Source organism: Hyaloscypha bicolor (assembly GCF_002865645.1).
Source record: "Hyaloscypha bicolor E unplaced genomic scaffold K444scaffold_16, whole genome shotgun sequence".
NCBI classification, from domain to species: Eukaryota; Fungi; Ascomycota; class Leotiomycetes; order Helotiales; family Hyaloscyphaceae; genus Hyaloscypha; species Hyaloscypha bicolor.
Genome location: NW_020194518.1, coordinates 657,797 through 673,501, shown reverse-complemented (window position 1 = coordinate 673,501; position 15,705 = coordinate 657,797). Strand labels below are relative to the sequence as shown.

The window sequence follows — 15,705 nt, the reverse complement described above, 5'->3', positions numbered from 1 at the left end:
TTGAGGGCTGCTGTCAAGAGCACAGTGCCTTGACCGGATAGCATTCTAGACTCCTTTCTCGAACACCGACTTTCCTTTCATAGTGTGTCTTCTTTGATCAGTAATAGGGAATGGACCTGTGCTGGTAGTGCACAATAGGGGTTTCTTATGTATCATGACTTCCCTGTAAAACCAAGGAAATAAATACAGCCATCAACCATTCCCGTTCCCATTCCCATGCCTCAATTTGACTGCCCACCGGGTATCGTGATCCCAGACGCCGTGACCTCCCTCGCCCTTCACCCTCACCAACTCCGCCCATTCCCCTCATGTATCTCCGTCTCCTCCCCACTATGTCCCTCCTCCCCCTCCTCAGTATGCTGCCCGTCCCCTTCCGCATCGGGGTCCTTCGCCATCACATTCTCAAACTGGCTCCACAGCGCCTCGACCGAACTGAACTCATTGCCAACCTGCCAATCAATCCTCAGCCTCTCTTCCCCCAAAATATCTCTTAACTCACAGCAATAACCCCCTCCATCGCCCGATTCAACTTATTAATATTCGCCAACACATGCTCGAAGCTCTGTCCTCTCGTCAGCACTTCGCATCCAGCTCCCCCTCCCCATTCTTGATAACTTACGACGCCAATTTCCTTCAACAGCACCTCGCGCTGCTGCTCGAAGAAAGTCTTCTCTGCCGGCTGCGCAGTCGTCGACGACGAGGCTGGAGGACGTGTTGTGCCCGATGACATTTTTGTTGTGTTTGGACCTCGGGTGGAGTTTGGGTTTCTGCAGGAGACGCGAGGGTGAGTGGGAATCGCGTCGGGATTTTGGGGATGCTGATTGGCGTGGATGTTTTCCGCTAAAAGACGGCCGCAACGATGCTCGCTTTTTGTCTCTCCTTATGATTTAAAATCCCGAATGGTGTTAATCATTGCATTGTGATATTTTTGTTGAACGAGTGTTTGAATTCTTAGCTTGACTTGCCACTTTTACTCGGATACACTGAGTAGCTCTGGCAAGTGCCTCCTCGAGCTCACCCCTAAGCAAAAATCGCTTTACACATCTCATTACCACCTCTCTGGATATATAAGACACCGAGTCCTATAGAAAGAGGGCACGTCATGCAACCCATAGAAATGCTTATCAGAAAACTCCGCAGAGCCAACCTCCCTTCCTATATACCGTCATAAGCATTGAACATAGCCGTGTCTCATTGCTGGTTCCTCTCCAACACCAATCAAAACTCCCGCTCAAGTGTTACTGCAAGACCGAAAGATGTCCCGACCCTGTCAGGCTTCTGCATATGTGCATGCAACAAAAAAAATCTTCTCCAGCCAGGATGCCATATTTCGTGAAATCCTGTGCGCCTAGAAGCGCTAAGTCATGCGGTATGGAAGAAGCTCATGTTGTACTATCGCTCGTGACGTCCTTCGCGCTCTTATTCTTCATAGCAGGAAGGAAGCCATCTATGTCAGCTTCCGTGTCTAACCGTTCATCGTGGATAAGAGGCTTCCGTTGGTTGTCCATTTTCGGTGTTGTTGAGCCGGACTCGCTGCTATGTTGCGATTCAGGGTCAGACTGAGCGACGTCCTTGGGATGTAGGCTCTGCACCGGCGATTTCTCTGATGGAACTGTCGACGTCTCTATCACCGAAGGCTGACGTCGATTGAACCAGCCTCCTCTCTCCCATTCACCCGGCCTGTATAGGCAAGAGTGTCTGGTGTCATCCTCGACTATACCAAGCAAGAGGACATTCAAACGCTTGAAATCGATGGGCTTTAGAATCCAACCGTCGAAGCCGGCATTAATATATGTCTGTCGCTCTCGCTCAACTAAAGAAGCAGACACAGCGAAAATCGGTACTCGACCGTTGCCAGAAGCGCGCGTTGAGAGATGACTTCCCGAGTGTAACTTCTCAAACGATCTTATCATCTTGGTAGAAGTAAGTCCATCAACGATAGGCATCTACAAATGTCAGCATTAGAGATCATAGGTTTTAAGAGCAGCTTCTAAAAAATTTGGGATGGACAGAAGAAATGGGGACATCGGTGAGATACTCACTTGCATGTCCATAAGTACCACATCAAAGAATGCCCGCTTATCTCCGTAAGTACTTGCGCAATCTTCTCCATTGACGGTGTGGTGCACTTCATGGCCGCTCTTTTCCAAACGTTTTTGAATGATTCTGCTATTGACGGGGTCATCTTCTGCTACCAAGATCTGAAGATGGTTCGCGTCTAATTGCTTGGTAGTTTCTGGTTTCGCCGTACCGTCGTTGTTAGAAATATCGAACAATACCCTGGAAGCTGTTTGTGGCGCCGATCCATCCGTTGGGCTAGCCACAAAATCTTCGGGCATTCTGATCGCTTTCAACAAAGTCCTATTGTCGGTGACGAATTCAGACCCTGCTGGACCATCCATGGGCGCACGGAGATGCTCTGGCGCTCCATTAGATTTCGAACGACTCGAATTTCCTGGTCTGGTGTTGGACAGAGATGCGCGAGTCAACGGTGTCCCAATGCTACCAGCACTCTTGCGACTGTGTCCGCTCCCCCTACTAGTAGATCGTTGCATGATTCTTTTCTCTGTTTCTGGCTCGCCAACAGATACTGGCGTTGAGATAGCATCGATGAGTCTATCAACCTCACTCTTCGTACTCTTGTTAGATTTGTTGCTCGAACCGCTCTTGTAACTATGGAGACTCGCAATTTCCGAGATACTTCGTTTTCGAACAACGCCATCAGATCTTAGAGAATTGGTCTTGTCAATAAGAGTTACCTCTCCCTCAGTTGCAGCAGGGGGTGGAGGGGTTGCCATGGCTGGCGCCTCAAATTTGAATTTCACTGAAGATGTCCTGCTAGCTGTTTCGTCTTCAGGTAGGATAAATGGTAGCTGAATAACGAAACGAGACCCTTTGCCTTCCTCTGACTTCAGTCTCAGCTGACCATCCATGTTGCGGACAATTCTGGCCACCATGGCAAGGCCGAGCCCCAAGGTGCGGTTGTCCTTTGTGATTTGACGGCTGGTTTCTTCAGAGCCATCAGGGGATTCATCACCATCAGTTGTCACTTGTTCTAGATCTCTGAACAAGGCATCCAACTTCTCATTTGACATCCCCGCACCGGTGTCCTGCACGACGATCTCGACAGTCACTCGGTCTTCTAGCATTTCTTGAAGCCATATTTCGACATGGACCCAACCAGATCTGGTATGTTGTATTGCGTTGGCTGTAATATTCGCAACCGCTTGCCGCACTCGCCGTTGGTCACCGTGGACGAGTTTAGGAACGCCGGGATGCTCGATGACTTCGTATTCGAGGCCTTTTCGTTTCGCCTCACCCTTGAAGGAATCGGTGGCTTCGTGCAGAGTTGCAGGCAGATCGAATATTGCATCTTGGATTAAGTCTTGGCCTTCTTCGGCCTTCGTTAAATCTAGGAGGTCGTTGATAACGTATATTAATGACTTAGAAGCTGAGTGGGATTTTGCGAGATTGTCCCTCGTTTCCTGGTCGAGTGCTCCTTCGAGCGCAATCTCGAGGTAATTAATGATGGCATTCAGTGGTGTTCGAACCTCGTGCGCTGAGTTGGCTAAGAGAAGCCTGGTGAGCTGGCTGCTTTGCAAAGCGGCTTCTTTCTGCCTCCAGACCTAGCAGAATTTATCAGCAAGAAGTATGGCTCAGGGAGGTCATCACTACCTCAATGAATTTGCCATAAACCAAGCACAAGACTGCAGCGGTCTCTACTTGCTCTTCAGTCCATTCACGGCATTTTCCAACCACGGTTTCGCTCCACGTCTTGAAACTTTTTCTGGGTTCGAGATAGCCTTCCGTGCCTTCTTTGACGAATTTCTCGTAGGGATTGCCAGCCTGCTAGACAATCAGTATTGAAAGAATGTCAACCAAAACAGCATTCTGTCTTGTTTCACTCACCCATTTCACTTCCTTCACTTGCCCTCTGCGGAAGAACACTAGAACAGAGTCAGTGTGTGATTCTCTATGAGGTTTGAACTGCAAAGCTTGAATTTTTACATCTCATATGTGTGATGGAAGGGGACTCGGAGTGAAACCTTATTACACACCTATAAAATCACTCCCTCCAACACTCAATGGCACTAACAGCAAGCCAGCAATAACATCAAAGCCGGGAGGGTACCGTAGGTCTGGAAAATCCTCTCTGATATCCTGCGATGTGATCACAGAAGTTATTCTGCGAAGTCGAAGGTACTCCAACATGGCTAATGCCTCCTGAGACTGATCAACTTTGCCCAAGATTTTTGTCTCTCCTTTTATCGACAGAAGTCCAAAGTCAGCATCAAAAAGTTTGAGAAGATCGTCGGATGAAGCAATGATGTATCCAGAGGGGTTGGCTTCGGTGGGGACGGTATTGATGAGCTTTCTGGCTTGCAGTCGTGACGCGTAGCTGAGTCGCTCTATATTTCTCGAGGCGGTATCACCTACAAGTCGGCACATCTTCCTGATGGGGAACGAGACTCGCATGCCCTTTGGGCCATAGGAATGGCATGCTATCAAACCCCACAGTTCATTGAAAGCGTTAATCGAAATACTCATACTTGATCGTACGGCCATGTTTGCCAGGTACTTGATGTGTATTGGTGACATTGCTCTCAAGTAGCTGAAAGAGAGATCAAGAGGTGTTTCAAGGTCCTCCACAGTACGACAGACTAGACGAGCCGTTTCCAGGTCTCTGTCGTAGAGGAGGCGCACCTTATTGATTTTGTAAAGATCTCGGGCCTGCTTTGGAATATCTGAGGCTGGAAAATTTAAGCCTTTATACAAATCCTTGGTAGCTCGAGGATCCACGAGCTCAGTCACGACACGGCCGTTGAATGCGCCATCGAATTGGTAAATCATAACCCGATGAAATCCAGTGAGCTCCTTCACCACGCCAACCAGAACCTTTAGGAACTTTTCCAAGTTTGGCGCAGACGCAAGCTGCTCTTGAACTTGGGACATGATGTTAAATACTTCCATAGCAGCTGCCTCGCCTTTCCTTTTCCGCGCACTCCTCAGAACTCGGAGCGGCTTGCTTGTAACGTGCGTGCTTTCGGCAATCTCTTCCGCAGTAGGGTTGTTGTGTAATGTGTCTTCTGGTGGTTCGGGGGTCATCTCGTTAGGAGGAACAAGGGGATGCGTCTGATCATCGTCTAGTTCGAATTCGCAAATGATGATTTCGGGTTGTGAGGGGTTGATATGCATTGCACATCATAGTTTTTGGTTCTTCCTTGATCTAGGCCCACGGATTGAGATCATGAAGACTTCTGGCCCATTCGTTGCCGGATCTGCCTCTTCATCTCGGATAAAGTCAACGTGATCTAGGAGGTTGTCACATTGCTCCTCGCTCAGAATATCCGTAAAGCTGTGGAGCTTAAAAAGATCCTGCGGAGTATATCCTATAATACGGTGCGAGTTTTCACTCACAACTCTTACGACCAGCCGACCTTCCTCTTCCTCTTCTAAAGCGACCAGAAGACCGAAAGATTGTACCGCACCAGGAATATGAATTCTGAAATACAAATGTCAACACATGTTAGCATTCCATAACAACAAAACGAATTGCAGTGTGGTGTTTTACTTCTTGTTGTGCACTGAGAATGTAATTCGATTGCATGTTTGAATTCAACTTCAGCATTCAAATAAAAGTATACTTACGGCTCATCCTCACACCTCTGCAAGGTTTCCCCGTCGCGCCCTGTGATCACAGCATGGCCCTCTGCGGTGACAATATGCTTGAACCTCGCTGTCACCAGTCCAGAAATGTTCTCTTGTTCCGCAGGGGTCTGAGTTCCCAAAGAGGCTGCATTCATGGTACTTTGAGCACTAACTGAGTGACTTTCATTTGACTTCTCGGACGTAGCGTCACTGAACAATTGCATTCGAAGGCCGCCGCCATATCTGTCCGAATCGCTGTGAGCAATTGGGGTGGATTTTTTCCTTTCGCCTCTGATCCGCTCTCCTGAATATCGAGGAGATGGTTGTGTTTGTGGAGTGAGTTTGCCATTGGTTTCAGAGAATGGCTGGCGAGATTGGTGACCAGCGGCATTGCCATGTCCAGCGGCAGGAGGGAAGTAGTCTTGTTGTTCACTCGAATTTCGTCCTGGCAATGTATTTGGCGTCTGGGAAGAGTCCACACTCACAACGCTCCGTATTGGGAACACGCGATCGGTAGCAGAGCCCGGGCTCCCAAGCTGCTTGCCTGAACTCGCACTCCAGGACGAAATTCCTCTGTCATGGTTATGGAGAGGAACGAAGGGGTTCTGTACGTCGGACGTCCACAACCGTGGTTTCCGAGGTCTGTCCCGGGACTCGGAAGCAGCAGAGTCTGGAGTGGGATTTGAGGACGTCCTGGCATGGCTTCCAATCGGCTCGGAGTTTTGTTCTCGCTGGAAGGGGTTTTCGGCAGTGACAGCTGCTTCGGCCCCCTTTGAGGGATCCCCGTCCTCCATCTTGTTCGGTCCCGGCCACGTCTCAAAGATTTCAACGCTCGCGAGATTCGAGGCGTCTTTCCAGGTTAGGTGGCTCCCGGAAGAGGCACTCTGCCATGAAAGCACCTTTGAGTCGGTGCTGGCAGGTTCTCAGAGATATGGCCAACGCGGGGCATGCATCAAGGTCAAGTAGTCGTCCTCCCGAGCCGTCTGCAGAAGTGAAGACAAAGGAAATAAGGGTTGCTCTTCTCAATTGCCTAGCCTGGCACGCGGTGCTGGCGGATTGTGAAGTAACGAAGGTATTACCGTCGACGATTGTGCACGCCGGGTTGGAGCAGGAAAGATCTACGGAGAGAGGGAGGAGATCTGGGCGACACCGCCCAGGTCACTAAAGTCCCTGGATGGTTTTGTCAAGTTGTCTGTCACTTAGGAGAGGTTCGAGGTGGCGAACGCACTTAACGCTTTAGTCCCTCAGGGTGCTCGGAGCGGAACCTGGTGGCCCAGGAACTACTTCGTAAGTCGGCGCACGGCACAGACTGCAGGTGGGCTTGCTGGGAGTCTGGCACAGATAGCGAAAGCCATCTTTAAATCCCATAACTACCCCCCGGCCCTGGCCACCCCCGTTGTGAGTCCGTTGTGTGGATCGGCGTGGGAGTTTAGGGTTTGGATTTGGGTCAGCAGCCGCTGCCATTCCATTGTGCTCTCCCGCCCGCGCCTTCGGAGGGAGTACTCGTCATTGAGCATTTGATACCACAGTATTCCACAGCATCTCGAATTCTTCTTTTGACTTTGTATCGACGATGCGACTTGCACGTGCCTTTGGAACCCTGCTTCTTTCGTTTGTTCTGCCCCGTTCCGCCTGTGCTTGAGTATTTTCCCGATGCCTCCTCCCTATACGCAGGAGCATTTCCTCCTCATCGGCTCCACCAATGGAGGCATTGCGGTGCTAGGCGAGAGGTGGATTGATTGATGGCCCAAGTTTGGTCTGGCGGGCAAATAGGAAGCCGCCAGTTTGCTGTGGCGCGGAACGGGCGTTCGGTTTCAATTATTTTACCCACACGCATACTTGCATAATCTTACGAGCAACGTTCTGTACGTTCGTACAGTAGCACCGAGACGAAGCCACCACACCAGTGCACTCACCACACTCACTGTTCGGTAGTTGCGCTGTCCTCGCATCAAGTTGTGTCTGTCTGTGGGCCATGCTGGCTTGATGAGGTGGCGAGATGCCAGCCCCGGAAATGGCTTGCCTTGGTCACAGAGCCTTGTCTCCGAAGCTCCGAATGCCTTCCAAGATTCCATTGCACTTCTCCAGCTTCTTCCCTGGCCTTCGCTACCTGATCCTTGACATTGGGCCAAATTTGAGTGGCGGTGGACGCTGGGACTGCTTCATGCCTATTGGGAAGAAGGCGCGCTGCAGGAAGGTCTGCAGCTGGGGTCATGCTTATTGCACTGTGCGTCTTGTAGCTGACTCGTTTTTGGCTTCTAACTATCATCCTGCTTCCGGATAAGTTTTAGATGAGAACAGATGGCAGACTAGACTTCTGGGCTTAGAGTAGAGTTGAGGTCAAGAGTCTCTTGGTCGGCTAGCGTCGCACAAAATAGGGCTGGAAAGCTTACCCTCGTTACACAAGACATGGGAAAAGCAAATCGCCGAACCCTGAAATCTGACCCCTCTTGGAATCGTGGTTGGACCCTTAGGACCAAGTGGACCCCTAAGGGTCCCTCGAAATTGTTTTCCATGTCGTTGCGATTGGGCATTTCGATGACCTCACTCTGCGTTCATGCTATCTCGGCAGCCACTGATGTCGTCAATAACGGTGTCGAAGCCTTGGTGACATTGTGGCTGAACAACCCTGCTGGAGATCTGCACAGACGCCGAAAAAGGTGGGATTTCCGGTAGAGTCACGTGTAATGGTCACGAGACCTTGATCTTTAAAATCCAGGGTTTTTCTCTTGCAATTAGTGAGAGCGGTTCTGGTGGGTCATGCATGTTATGAGATACCGAATTCCTGAAAGTGTAGGGGACCCTGTGACTTCCACTTCGTTAAGCATCTGTTCTGCGTGAAATTTTGTCAAGGTCAAGCGGCCGCGAGATCCGATAAGAGAAGTTGTTTGTAAGTGACGTTATTCAATGTCATACAACTCTGTATTTCGATATCTTTCTATTTCTATTGCCCAATTCATCTCTTTACACAATTCAAGGCAAAGGACTAGAAAGTTCTCGCAAGATACTCCTATCATGTCTTTCCTCGGCCTTGAAGGACTCCATGCTTTTGTCACTGGAGCTGCTGGTGGGATTGGGAGCCAGGCAGTGAGAGAGTTCCTTGGTATGTACAAATTTTCAAAACAAATTTTCATCTCGAGTTGTTGGCTCTATGTCCTATTTAAAATGAAATTTCGCAATGGTATTTCGTGGAGCTTAAGGAGTTTCCCCCACCGCTTCTACCCCACTTCCAAAGCTTCCTCGGATAAAACGTCTTAAACGTCTCCTCTCTTAGCGACGACTCTTAATGTGCTGAATACTGGGACTTTTCATCCTGCTCGGTCTCTCAGGACTTCGTTCACAAATATCGAATGTTGATCATGTCTAGATCAGGGCTGCAAAGTAACAGCCCACGACCTCCGACCCATCACCAACCTCCCCACTTCACCAAATCTCTTTATAGTTATAGGAGATATATCCTCAGAAGATTCCACCAAGTCTTGCATTCAGCAAGCCAGACAACATCATGGTCCAATCAACATCCTTGTTGCCAACGCCGGGATCACTGACGAGTCAAACTCCTACCCGATCTGGAAGATTCCCCTGGAACTTTGGGAAAAGACCTACAATACTAACATCCGAGGTACCTTCCTAACAATAAAGCACTTCTTACTCAGTGCGGAAGAAGTCCAAATCTCAACCGGCAAAGAACTTGAAAACCTAGCGATCGTCGTGACGGGATCAGAGACCGGCAAATTCGGCCAAGCTGGACATACGGAATACGCATCTGGTAAAGCAGGCCTCCAATATGGTCTTGTCCGAGGAGTGAAGAATGAAATCGTTCGTTTGAACAGTAAAGCGAGGATAAATGCGGTTGCGCCAGGCTGGGTCGACACCCCTCTCATCGAGGGACGACTTGACGAGCCAGATGAGTTGTGGACTGAAGCCCAAGCAACAGTCCCGCTTCGCAAGATTGCAAAGCCAGAGGACGTAGCTCGAGCGATGGTGTTTCTAGCAAGCCACCGAGCTGCTGGACACATCTCTGGCGAGTGCCTGGGTGTAGACGGAGGCATGGAAGGGCGAGTGGTGTGGAAGAAGGAGGAGGTCATGTCTGGCACCCAGTCTACCATCACATCACGCATGATGGAGAAAGCACAGTCCATCATCCAGCCCTCACTCTCCCCACCACCAACTCGAAAGATCAAAATCCTGCTTAGCATCGACTTCGACGCCGTGTCCGGATTTCTCGGCACAGGTGCGACCGCAAATAACAATATGGCCGACTACTCCTCAGGATATTTTGCCGGTCAAGTCGGTGTCCCACGTCTTTTGAAGCTCTTCAAGAAACATAAGATCTCCTCGAACGTCACTTGGTTCATCCCCGGGCACTCGATGGAAACTTTCCCCACTCAAACCAAAATGATCCTCGAAAGTGGTGCGGAAATAGGCTGCCACGGCTATGCGCACGAAGGCGGTGCTCAAATGACAGAGTCCCAAGAAAAGGAAGTGATAGCAAAGTGCGTGGAGCTTGCTACTTCTCTCACTGGCTCAAAGCCAAGAGGATGGCGAGCACCACTTTATCAGATACGAGAACATACCGTTAAGGTGCTGGAAGAACATGGGTTTCTCTATGGTCAGTGTGCTTCCTTCAATTCCCACACTCTCCCACTTCAAACAAGGAATTGATGAAGACAAGATACCTCCCTAACTCACCACGACTCGGAGCCATATTTCCTCCCTTCAACACCACCTATCAAACCAATAAACTTCTCCCCCGAAGTCTCAGCAACATCCTGGATGAAACCTCTTCCTGTGCCTTCATCACCAACAGGAAAGACACTCGTAGAACTACCATGTAACTGGTACATGGAAGACAGTCTGTCCCCTCTTCCCTCCCCTTTCCCTCTACCCCCTATTTCCCCATCCTTAGCCCCTCCACACTTACTAACGCATCATAAGTGACACCAATGCAATTCCTCCCCGCAGCCCCCAATTCCCACGGCTACGTGCCCACATCGTCAATCCTCTCAATGTGGAAATCACGCTTCAACTTTCTCTACCATGAACACGATGCCGCGGAGCTTAAAGTTGGGAAAGGGAATTTCATCTTCCCGCTCGTGCTGCACCCAGATACGTCGGGTATGGCGCATGTGATTGGGATGATTGATGAAATGATTGAGTGGTTGAAGGGATGGGGAGGAGAGGTGGAGTTTAGTAGGTATGAAGATGTTGCTAGGGAGTGGAGAGAGGGGCAGAAGCTTTGAGAACTGAGAATGTCCCAGGCTTAGTGGGACAATGGAAGAGCAAGAGATTGATAATGCTCCTGACATTGCTTGCTGGACTAGCCATACTGACTAGCCATACTGACTAGTCTTCCGCCGAATTGCGGACCTGAAGGGAAACCATGCATGAATCTTACAGCACACCTCCCATGACCTTCGGGTATCATAAAACATGTGTGACCATAATAAACTCCAGTGATACCCCTAGAAACGCCTTGTTTCCCAGATAAACGCCAATTTATTCCTGCTCGACCCAGACCGAGTAGGTCCAGCTATCTCGAGCCTCGTTGAAATTTCCCTCTTGGTGTTGCAGGTCCATAGCTTCCTGGAATTCTTTGGCAAAAGCAAAGACGTCATCCATGCTTCTGCCGATTTGCTCGGCTGCCCTTTCATATCTGTCGGCACCTACATATCATTAGAATTTAAGTTAGGTTAACGACGAAGAGTCTCCTTACCTTGTTCGTATCTCATACAATCAATGAATACGAGGGTATCCTCCTTCGACAGCAAGCTCATACTGCTATTCGCTTTGATGTTATTGCCGGGGAACACGCTGACACGCTCCACTCCCTGGCCAGACTCTTCGCTGTTTGCACGACGAGACTGTGCTCTAGTCATAGGGGGGTAGCCTAACTCCACCGACTCCTGCCTCCCTTTCCCCTTCTTGACAGCTTCGAGTTTGGCGATATCGGATTGGAGCATCCGATTCCAGGAGCCTGAAAAGTAGTTGTTGCGGACGGCCCACCAAGACTCCCCCTGCAGTCTCCGCCGTTCCTCTCTCCTTCGAAGTATCTCGGCATCCTCCCGCTCTTGCTCCTCTAGAAGCTGCCTCTCACGCTCAGGTCGCAGAAGCTCTTCTTTGGCTCGTTCTTTCTCACGCTCTCGAAAGCTCAGCTCGGCTGATATCATCTTTTGCAGATTGCGGATTTCGGGTAAGTTATACCGAGTGGGTTGAGATATTTGGTATGAGATGCTTCCCTCGGGCTTAGGTTGGATCTCTTTTGGCTGCCTAATAGCAGTACTTACGAGGTCATAAAGCAAATCGACTAATTTGAGAGTCTCTTCCAAAGCAGCCGCCGTCATTGTTCCTTGAATGTTGTAGACTGCGACAACGTTTTTTAATGCATGAATGCATTTTGGTATAATGTTGAAATATAGATCTGTTAGCATTGCCTCTTCCTTCTTGGCATCGGAGTCTGGGGCAAATCTCTCGGCCAGAACAATCGCCGCCTCTTTGCTGAGAATGTTGAACACGTTCTCGACTTCTTCGTGTGCATCGCGAAACGCACGCTTATTCCGAGATGATTTCAATTGTTCTAGATTTTCGTAGCCGGATATTATTGTCTGAAGCTGTCTGGCCATCCTCTTTCCTGGGCCAGTCCAGAGCTTTTCCGTCCTCCCTTTTCGCGGCCAGGTCTTCTCCTTCATATCGAATTTCTTGCCGACATGTTTGGAAGTTTCCCACAATCTGTCAATAAGTTTCGGATCGAAGGGAATCCGATGGGGCTCATCCGAATCTTGATTACCCGCCTCTTGCTCCTCTTCATCCTCCAACTCATTCGGAACCTCTGCCCTTTCTTCCGGGTTACCATTGCTGACGAATAACTCCTCTTCATCAGCAGAGAGCTCTGGCATCCCGTTCGTAGCCGGAAGATGGTGTTTGGGCTTGGGAGGTCGTTTTTGCTGGGCGATCCCTACTGTCGGTCTTAACTCTTGCGCACCCACTTTGATGGGACTGGGATTGAGGAGTATATCAGAAATCCCTTCATCGGCGTCTCTTGGGTCTTGAAGGTTAACATCTGGATGATTCGCTGTCGCCACACTTTTTGGAATGGCACGATCGAGGAATGCTATTCTTTTTGGGTTGCGAAAAGCAGCCTGCTGGGCCATCTCCGATGGAGGATTCTTATTCTTTGGTGGTCGGCCGCGCTTCTTTGACTTTGGCTGCTCAGTTTCAATGAAATTTGCGGCTCTGACTCCTTTGACTGGACTAGATGCAGGCACATCAGCCGTCATCTCCACGTCCTCTCCCTCTGCCGCACGGTTTCCCCTTGTCTGACGGATTTGATGTGAAGATATGTGACCTCTGCTTGTCTTTGGGATTTTAAGAGGAGGTTTTGCTCTGCCATTTCCTCGGGCACGTTTGGCAGGCCTATTTGCAGGAGCTTCTTCCTGCTCAGAGCTGTCTGGTGTAGCTTCTGCCGGTACCTCATAGAGGTCTTGCCGTTCGGAATTGGAGGTGCGTTTTCGCTTTGCAGGTTTTGCAAGAGAACCAGAGACTCGACTTGGAGACTTGGGTATAGGCGACTCCGCCGTTGCGGGCTGTGCTCTCGGTGTGGATGGGGCAGGGAACGCTTCCCCTTCACGAATTGGCGATTCATTCCCTTCAACTTCCACTCCTTCCTCGACCAGCTGCACATCTTGTGGTTCTTCCAAAGTAGCTTTCCTAGAGAAAAGAAGTCCATAAAGTCTACCACGTATGCCAGGTCTGGAGGCGTCTTCACCCATGGCGCTCGTCGTTGGTGCCGCTGGAGTCGAGTTTATGCCAGGAGTTGCGTGGTCAGATTCAGTCAGAGCCCCATGATGTTCTATTTAAAGTCAGGCTCAGTCAAGAAAGTGAATCTGCAGTGAATTTTTTAGTACTTACCAGCTTCGGCGTGCTCTTCGTCAAGTTGCGCCTGCTTCCTTTGTTCTGCAGGGGCAGCTTTGCTTGGTGCATTGTGGCGCGGCATCCCGTCGAAGCTTCCCTTGAAGCTCGATATCCAATCAAGAAACTTAAAACTGACACTGGAATGTGTGAATCATCCTCGAAGAAACGTTCTTGTGACAGTGACTCTGAATTTGGTATGCCAGCGCTGCGAAGACCTTGAGAGCTGCCCAAGCTCAGATCCCTGTTCCGTGGCGTTTCGCTTGTTGATGAGCCTCTGGCCCAGCAACGACAAGCCATACAAAGAAGTACCATTTCAACAAGACACCGATAGAATAAGAATCATGGACTCTCAATTCGAACCGGAGACTCGGACCTCAAGGAGCCTACCTATCTTGAGCCCGACAGAGCCTCATGTTTTTGTTAGCCCAGCCAAAAGAATCCATGAAGGCCGGGATGTTCCCCAGTTCCTCACATCACAAGCATACCGGGACATCGGTATCTTCGTAATGCAGCTCAATATTGCTATGTGTCCCAGAAAGTCCTCCAAGGCAGACCAAGTTGAAACATGGCAGCTTGATTCGCCACTCATTCTCTCTGAGCCAGTACGAAAGCTCCAAAAACTCCTGGAAAGCATAGATTCCATAATCGAAGAGGCCCCCCCTGACACGGGACCTCGAAGATTTGGAAATGTAAGCTTCAGGAAGTGGTATGAGATTCTTGAATCAAGAGTTCAAGGCCTCCTCCAAAACTGTTTGCCCAAGGCTGTACTCGAGTTCATCACTGCCTCGGTGGACGGAGGCTCTGTGTTAGACGAGCTCACCCCCTATCTTCTTGGCGGGTTTGGTAGTCCACAAAGATTGGACTATGGCACAGGTCACGAGCTTAGCTTTTTGGCCTTTGTAGCTTGCATTTGGAAGCTTGGTGGATTCACGAGCGAGACGTCTGGTGATGGAGCTTTGGAAAGAAGTATTGTCCTCGGAATTATAGAGCCGTAAGTTTCCCGAATCCCTTCGAACGAAATTTCTAATTTCCTGTTTAGGTACTTGCGGGTCATCCGTCGCCTCATTCTTACCTACACTCTGGAACCTGCTGGGTCTCACGGGGTATGGGGTTTGGATGACCATTCATTCCTGCCTTACGTCTTTGGTTCTTCACAGTACTGCCCCCCCATTACTGAAAATGATCCTATGCCCGTTGAAGGATCTCTGTCTGGCTCTCCAAATCCAGGAGACATCGCCAAGAAAGCCATTGTCGATCGAGAGAGGAAGCACAACATGTACTTCTCAGCTGTGGGCTTTATCAATGATGTCAAAACTGGTCCTTTCTGGGAACACAGTCCCATTTTGTTTGACATATCTGGAGTCCGCTCTGGGTGGGGGAAGATTAACAAGGTTTGATTAGTCTTGTGAAACTGCTACTCTCTCTAACTTTGCTAGGGGATGATCAAGATGTACAACGCAGAGGTGTTGTCAAAGTTTCCAGTAGTTCAGCACTTTCCGTTCGGATCATTATTTAGTTGGGAGCAGGATCCAAACGCTATACCTGGCCCAGCTTCGATCCACACAACAAGCCAGCCAACATCTCGTTCTACCCCAGTCGGTACAGGGGGAACTCGACTTCCTCCACAAGAATCAGCTACGGCTCCATGGGCAAATTCGAATGTTGGTGGAGTTCCGGCAACAGCTGCGCCTTGGACACAGGCTCCGACCGTTCAACCTTCAACAAGAGCACCATGGGCTGATGGACATGGCGGAAAGTTGCTGGCGGGGACCGCGAGAACTGCAGCGATGCCACCGCCTTCGCAAATACCAGATGGTCCCATGAGAGCACCTTGGGCTAATAAAGGAGATTCTGGAGGGGGTTGAGGCGTATAGGGGGAGGGGAGGGGGTAGAAGAATCGCTATTATGATAGCAGCAGTGATTTGTATAATCACATATGGTGGGTCAATATGTGGTTGATTATACCAAGGTATAAAACAACGAGCGGTCGTAGCGACCTAGGAAGGGACTTCCATATGAAGAACTCCTTCGATTCAACAAAGAAGTCCAATGTTTGCAGGAGCGAAGTCCTGCACTACCATAGCATGAAGCACTGACTTGACAACGGGACTCATGGGTCTGCTTAAACTGAGTGAAAAGCACGTG

At 49.7% G+C, this 15,705-nt stretch overlaps 6 protein-coding genes across 6 annotated transcripts; 2 read left to right on the top strand and 4 right to left on the bottom strand.

Annotated features, from left to right (window-relative positions):
* Positions 1–284: 284 nt before the first annotated feature.
* Positions 285–730, bottom strand: K444DRAFT_519023 (uncharacterized protein; the record flags this gene model as incomplete). Its single annotated transcript, XM_024873918.1, has 3 exons — positions 285–449; positions 500–562; positions 620–730. 3 exons carry the CDS (start codon positions 728–730, stop codon positions 285–287), a joined length of 339 nt encoding a protein of 112 aa, XP_024742254.1.
* A 488-nt stretch (positions 731–1,218) lies between these two features.
* Positions 1,219–6,443, bottom strand: K444DRAFT_640286 (uncharacterized protein; the record flags this gene model as incomplete). Its single annotated transcript, XM_024884479.1, has 8 exons — positions 1,219–1,348; positions 1,471–1,946; positions 2,043–3,626; positions 3,676–3,846; positions 3,910–3,947; positions 4,059–5,144; positions 5,238–5,503; positions 5,650–6,443. The coding sequence occupies 8 exons, from the start codon at positions 6,441–6,443 to the stop codon at positions 1,219–1,221; spliced, it is 4,545 nt and encodes a 1,514-aa protein (XP_024742253.1).
* A 2,221-nt stretch (positions 6,444–8,664) lies between these two features.
* On the top strand, positions 8,665–10,975 carry K444DRAFT_659593 (polysaccharide deacetylase family protein-like protein; the record flags this gene model as incomplete). The annotated part of the gene is made up of 4 exons (XM_024886368.1): positions 8,665–8,752; positions 9,017–10,261; positions 10,325–10,504; positions 10,588–10,975. The coding sequence occupies 4 exons, from the start codon at positions 8,665–8,667 to the stop codon at positions 10,890–10,892; spliced, it is 1,818 nt and encodes a 605-aa protein (XP_024742252.1). The 3' UTR covers positions 10,893–10,975.
* A 173-nt stretch (positions 10,976–11,148) lies between these two features.
* K444DRAFT_519115 (uncharacterized protein) lies at positions 11,149–11,316 on the bottom strand (the record flags this gene model as incomplete). The annotated part of the gene is made up of 1 exon (XM_024873926.1): positions 11,149–11,316. A coding segment is annotated over one exon (168 nt), but the record flags the coding sequence as incomplete, so codon positions are not given.
* Positions 11,317–11,692: 376 nt separating this feature from the next.
* K444DRAFT_177817 (uncharacterized protein) lies at positions 11,693–13,770 on the bottom strand. The gene is made up of 3 exons (XM_024870794.1): positions 13,558–13,770; positions 11,937–13,498; positions 11,693–11,883 (listed from the first exon to the last, which is right to left on the bottom strand). Exons 1-3 carry the CDS (start codon positions 13,640–13,642, stop codon positions 11,848–11,850), a joined length of 1,683 nt encoding a protein of 560 aa, XP_024742250.1. The 5' UTR covers positions 13,643–13,770; the 3' UTR covers positions 11,693–11,847.
* An 82-nt stretch (positions 13,771–13,852) lies between these two features.
* Positions 13,853–15,668, top strand: K444DRAFT_581419 (serine/threonine-protein phosphatase-like protein 2A activator 1). Its single transcript, XM_024877748.1, has 3 exons — positions 13,853–14,551; positions 14,600–14,951; positions 14,997–15,668. Exons 1-3 carry the CDS (start codon positions 13,902–13,904, stop codon positions 15,423–15,425), a joined length of 1,431 nt encoding a protein of 476 aa, XP_024742249.1. The 5' UTR covers positions 13,853–13,901; the 3' UTR covers positions 15,426–15,668.
* Positions 15,669–15,705: the final 37 nt, after the last annotated feature.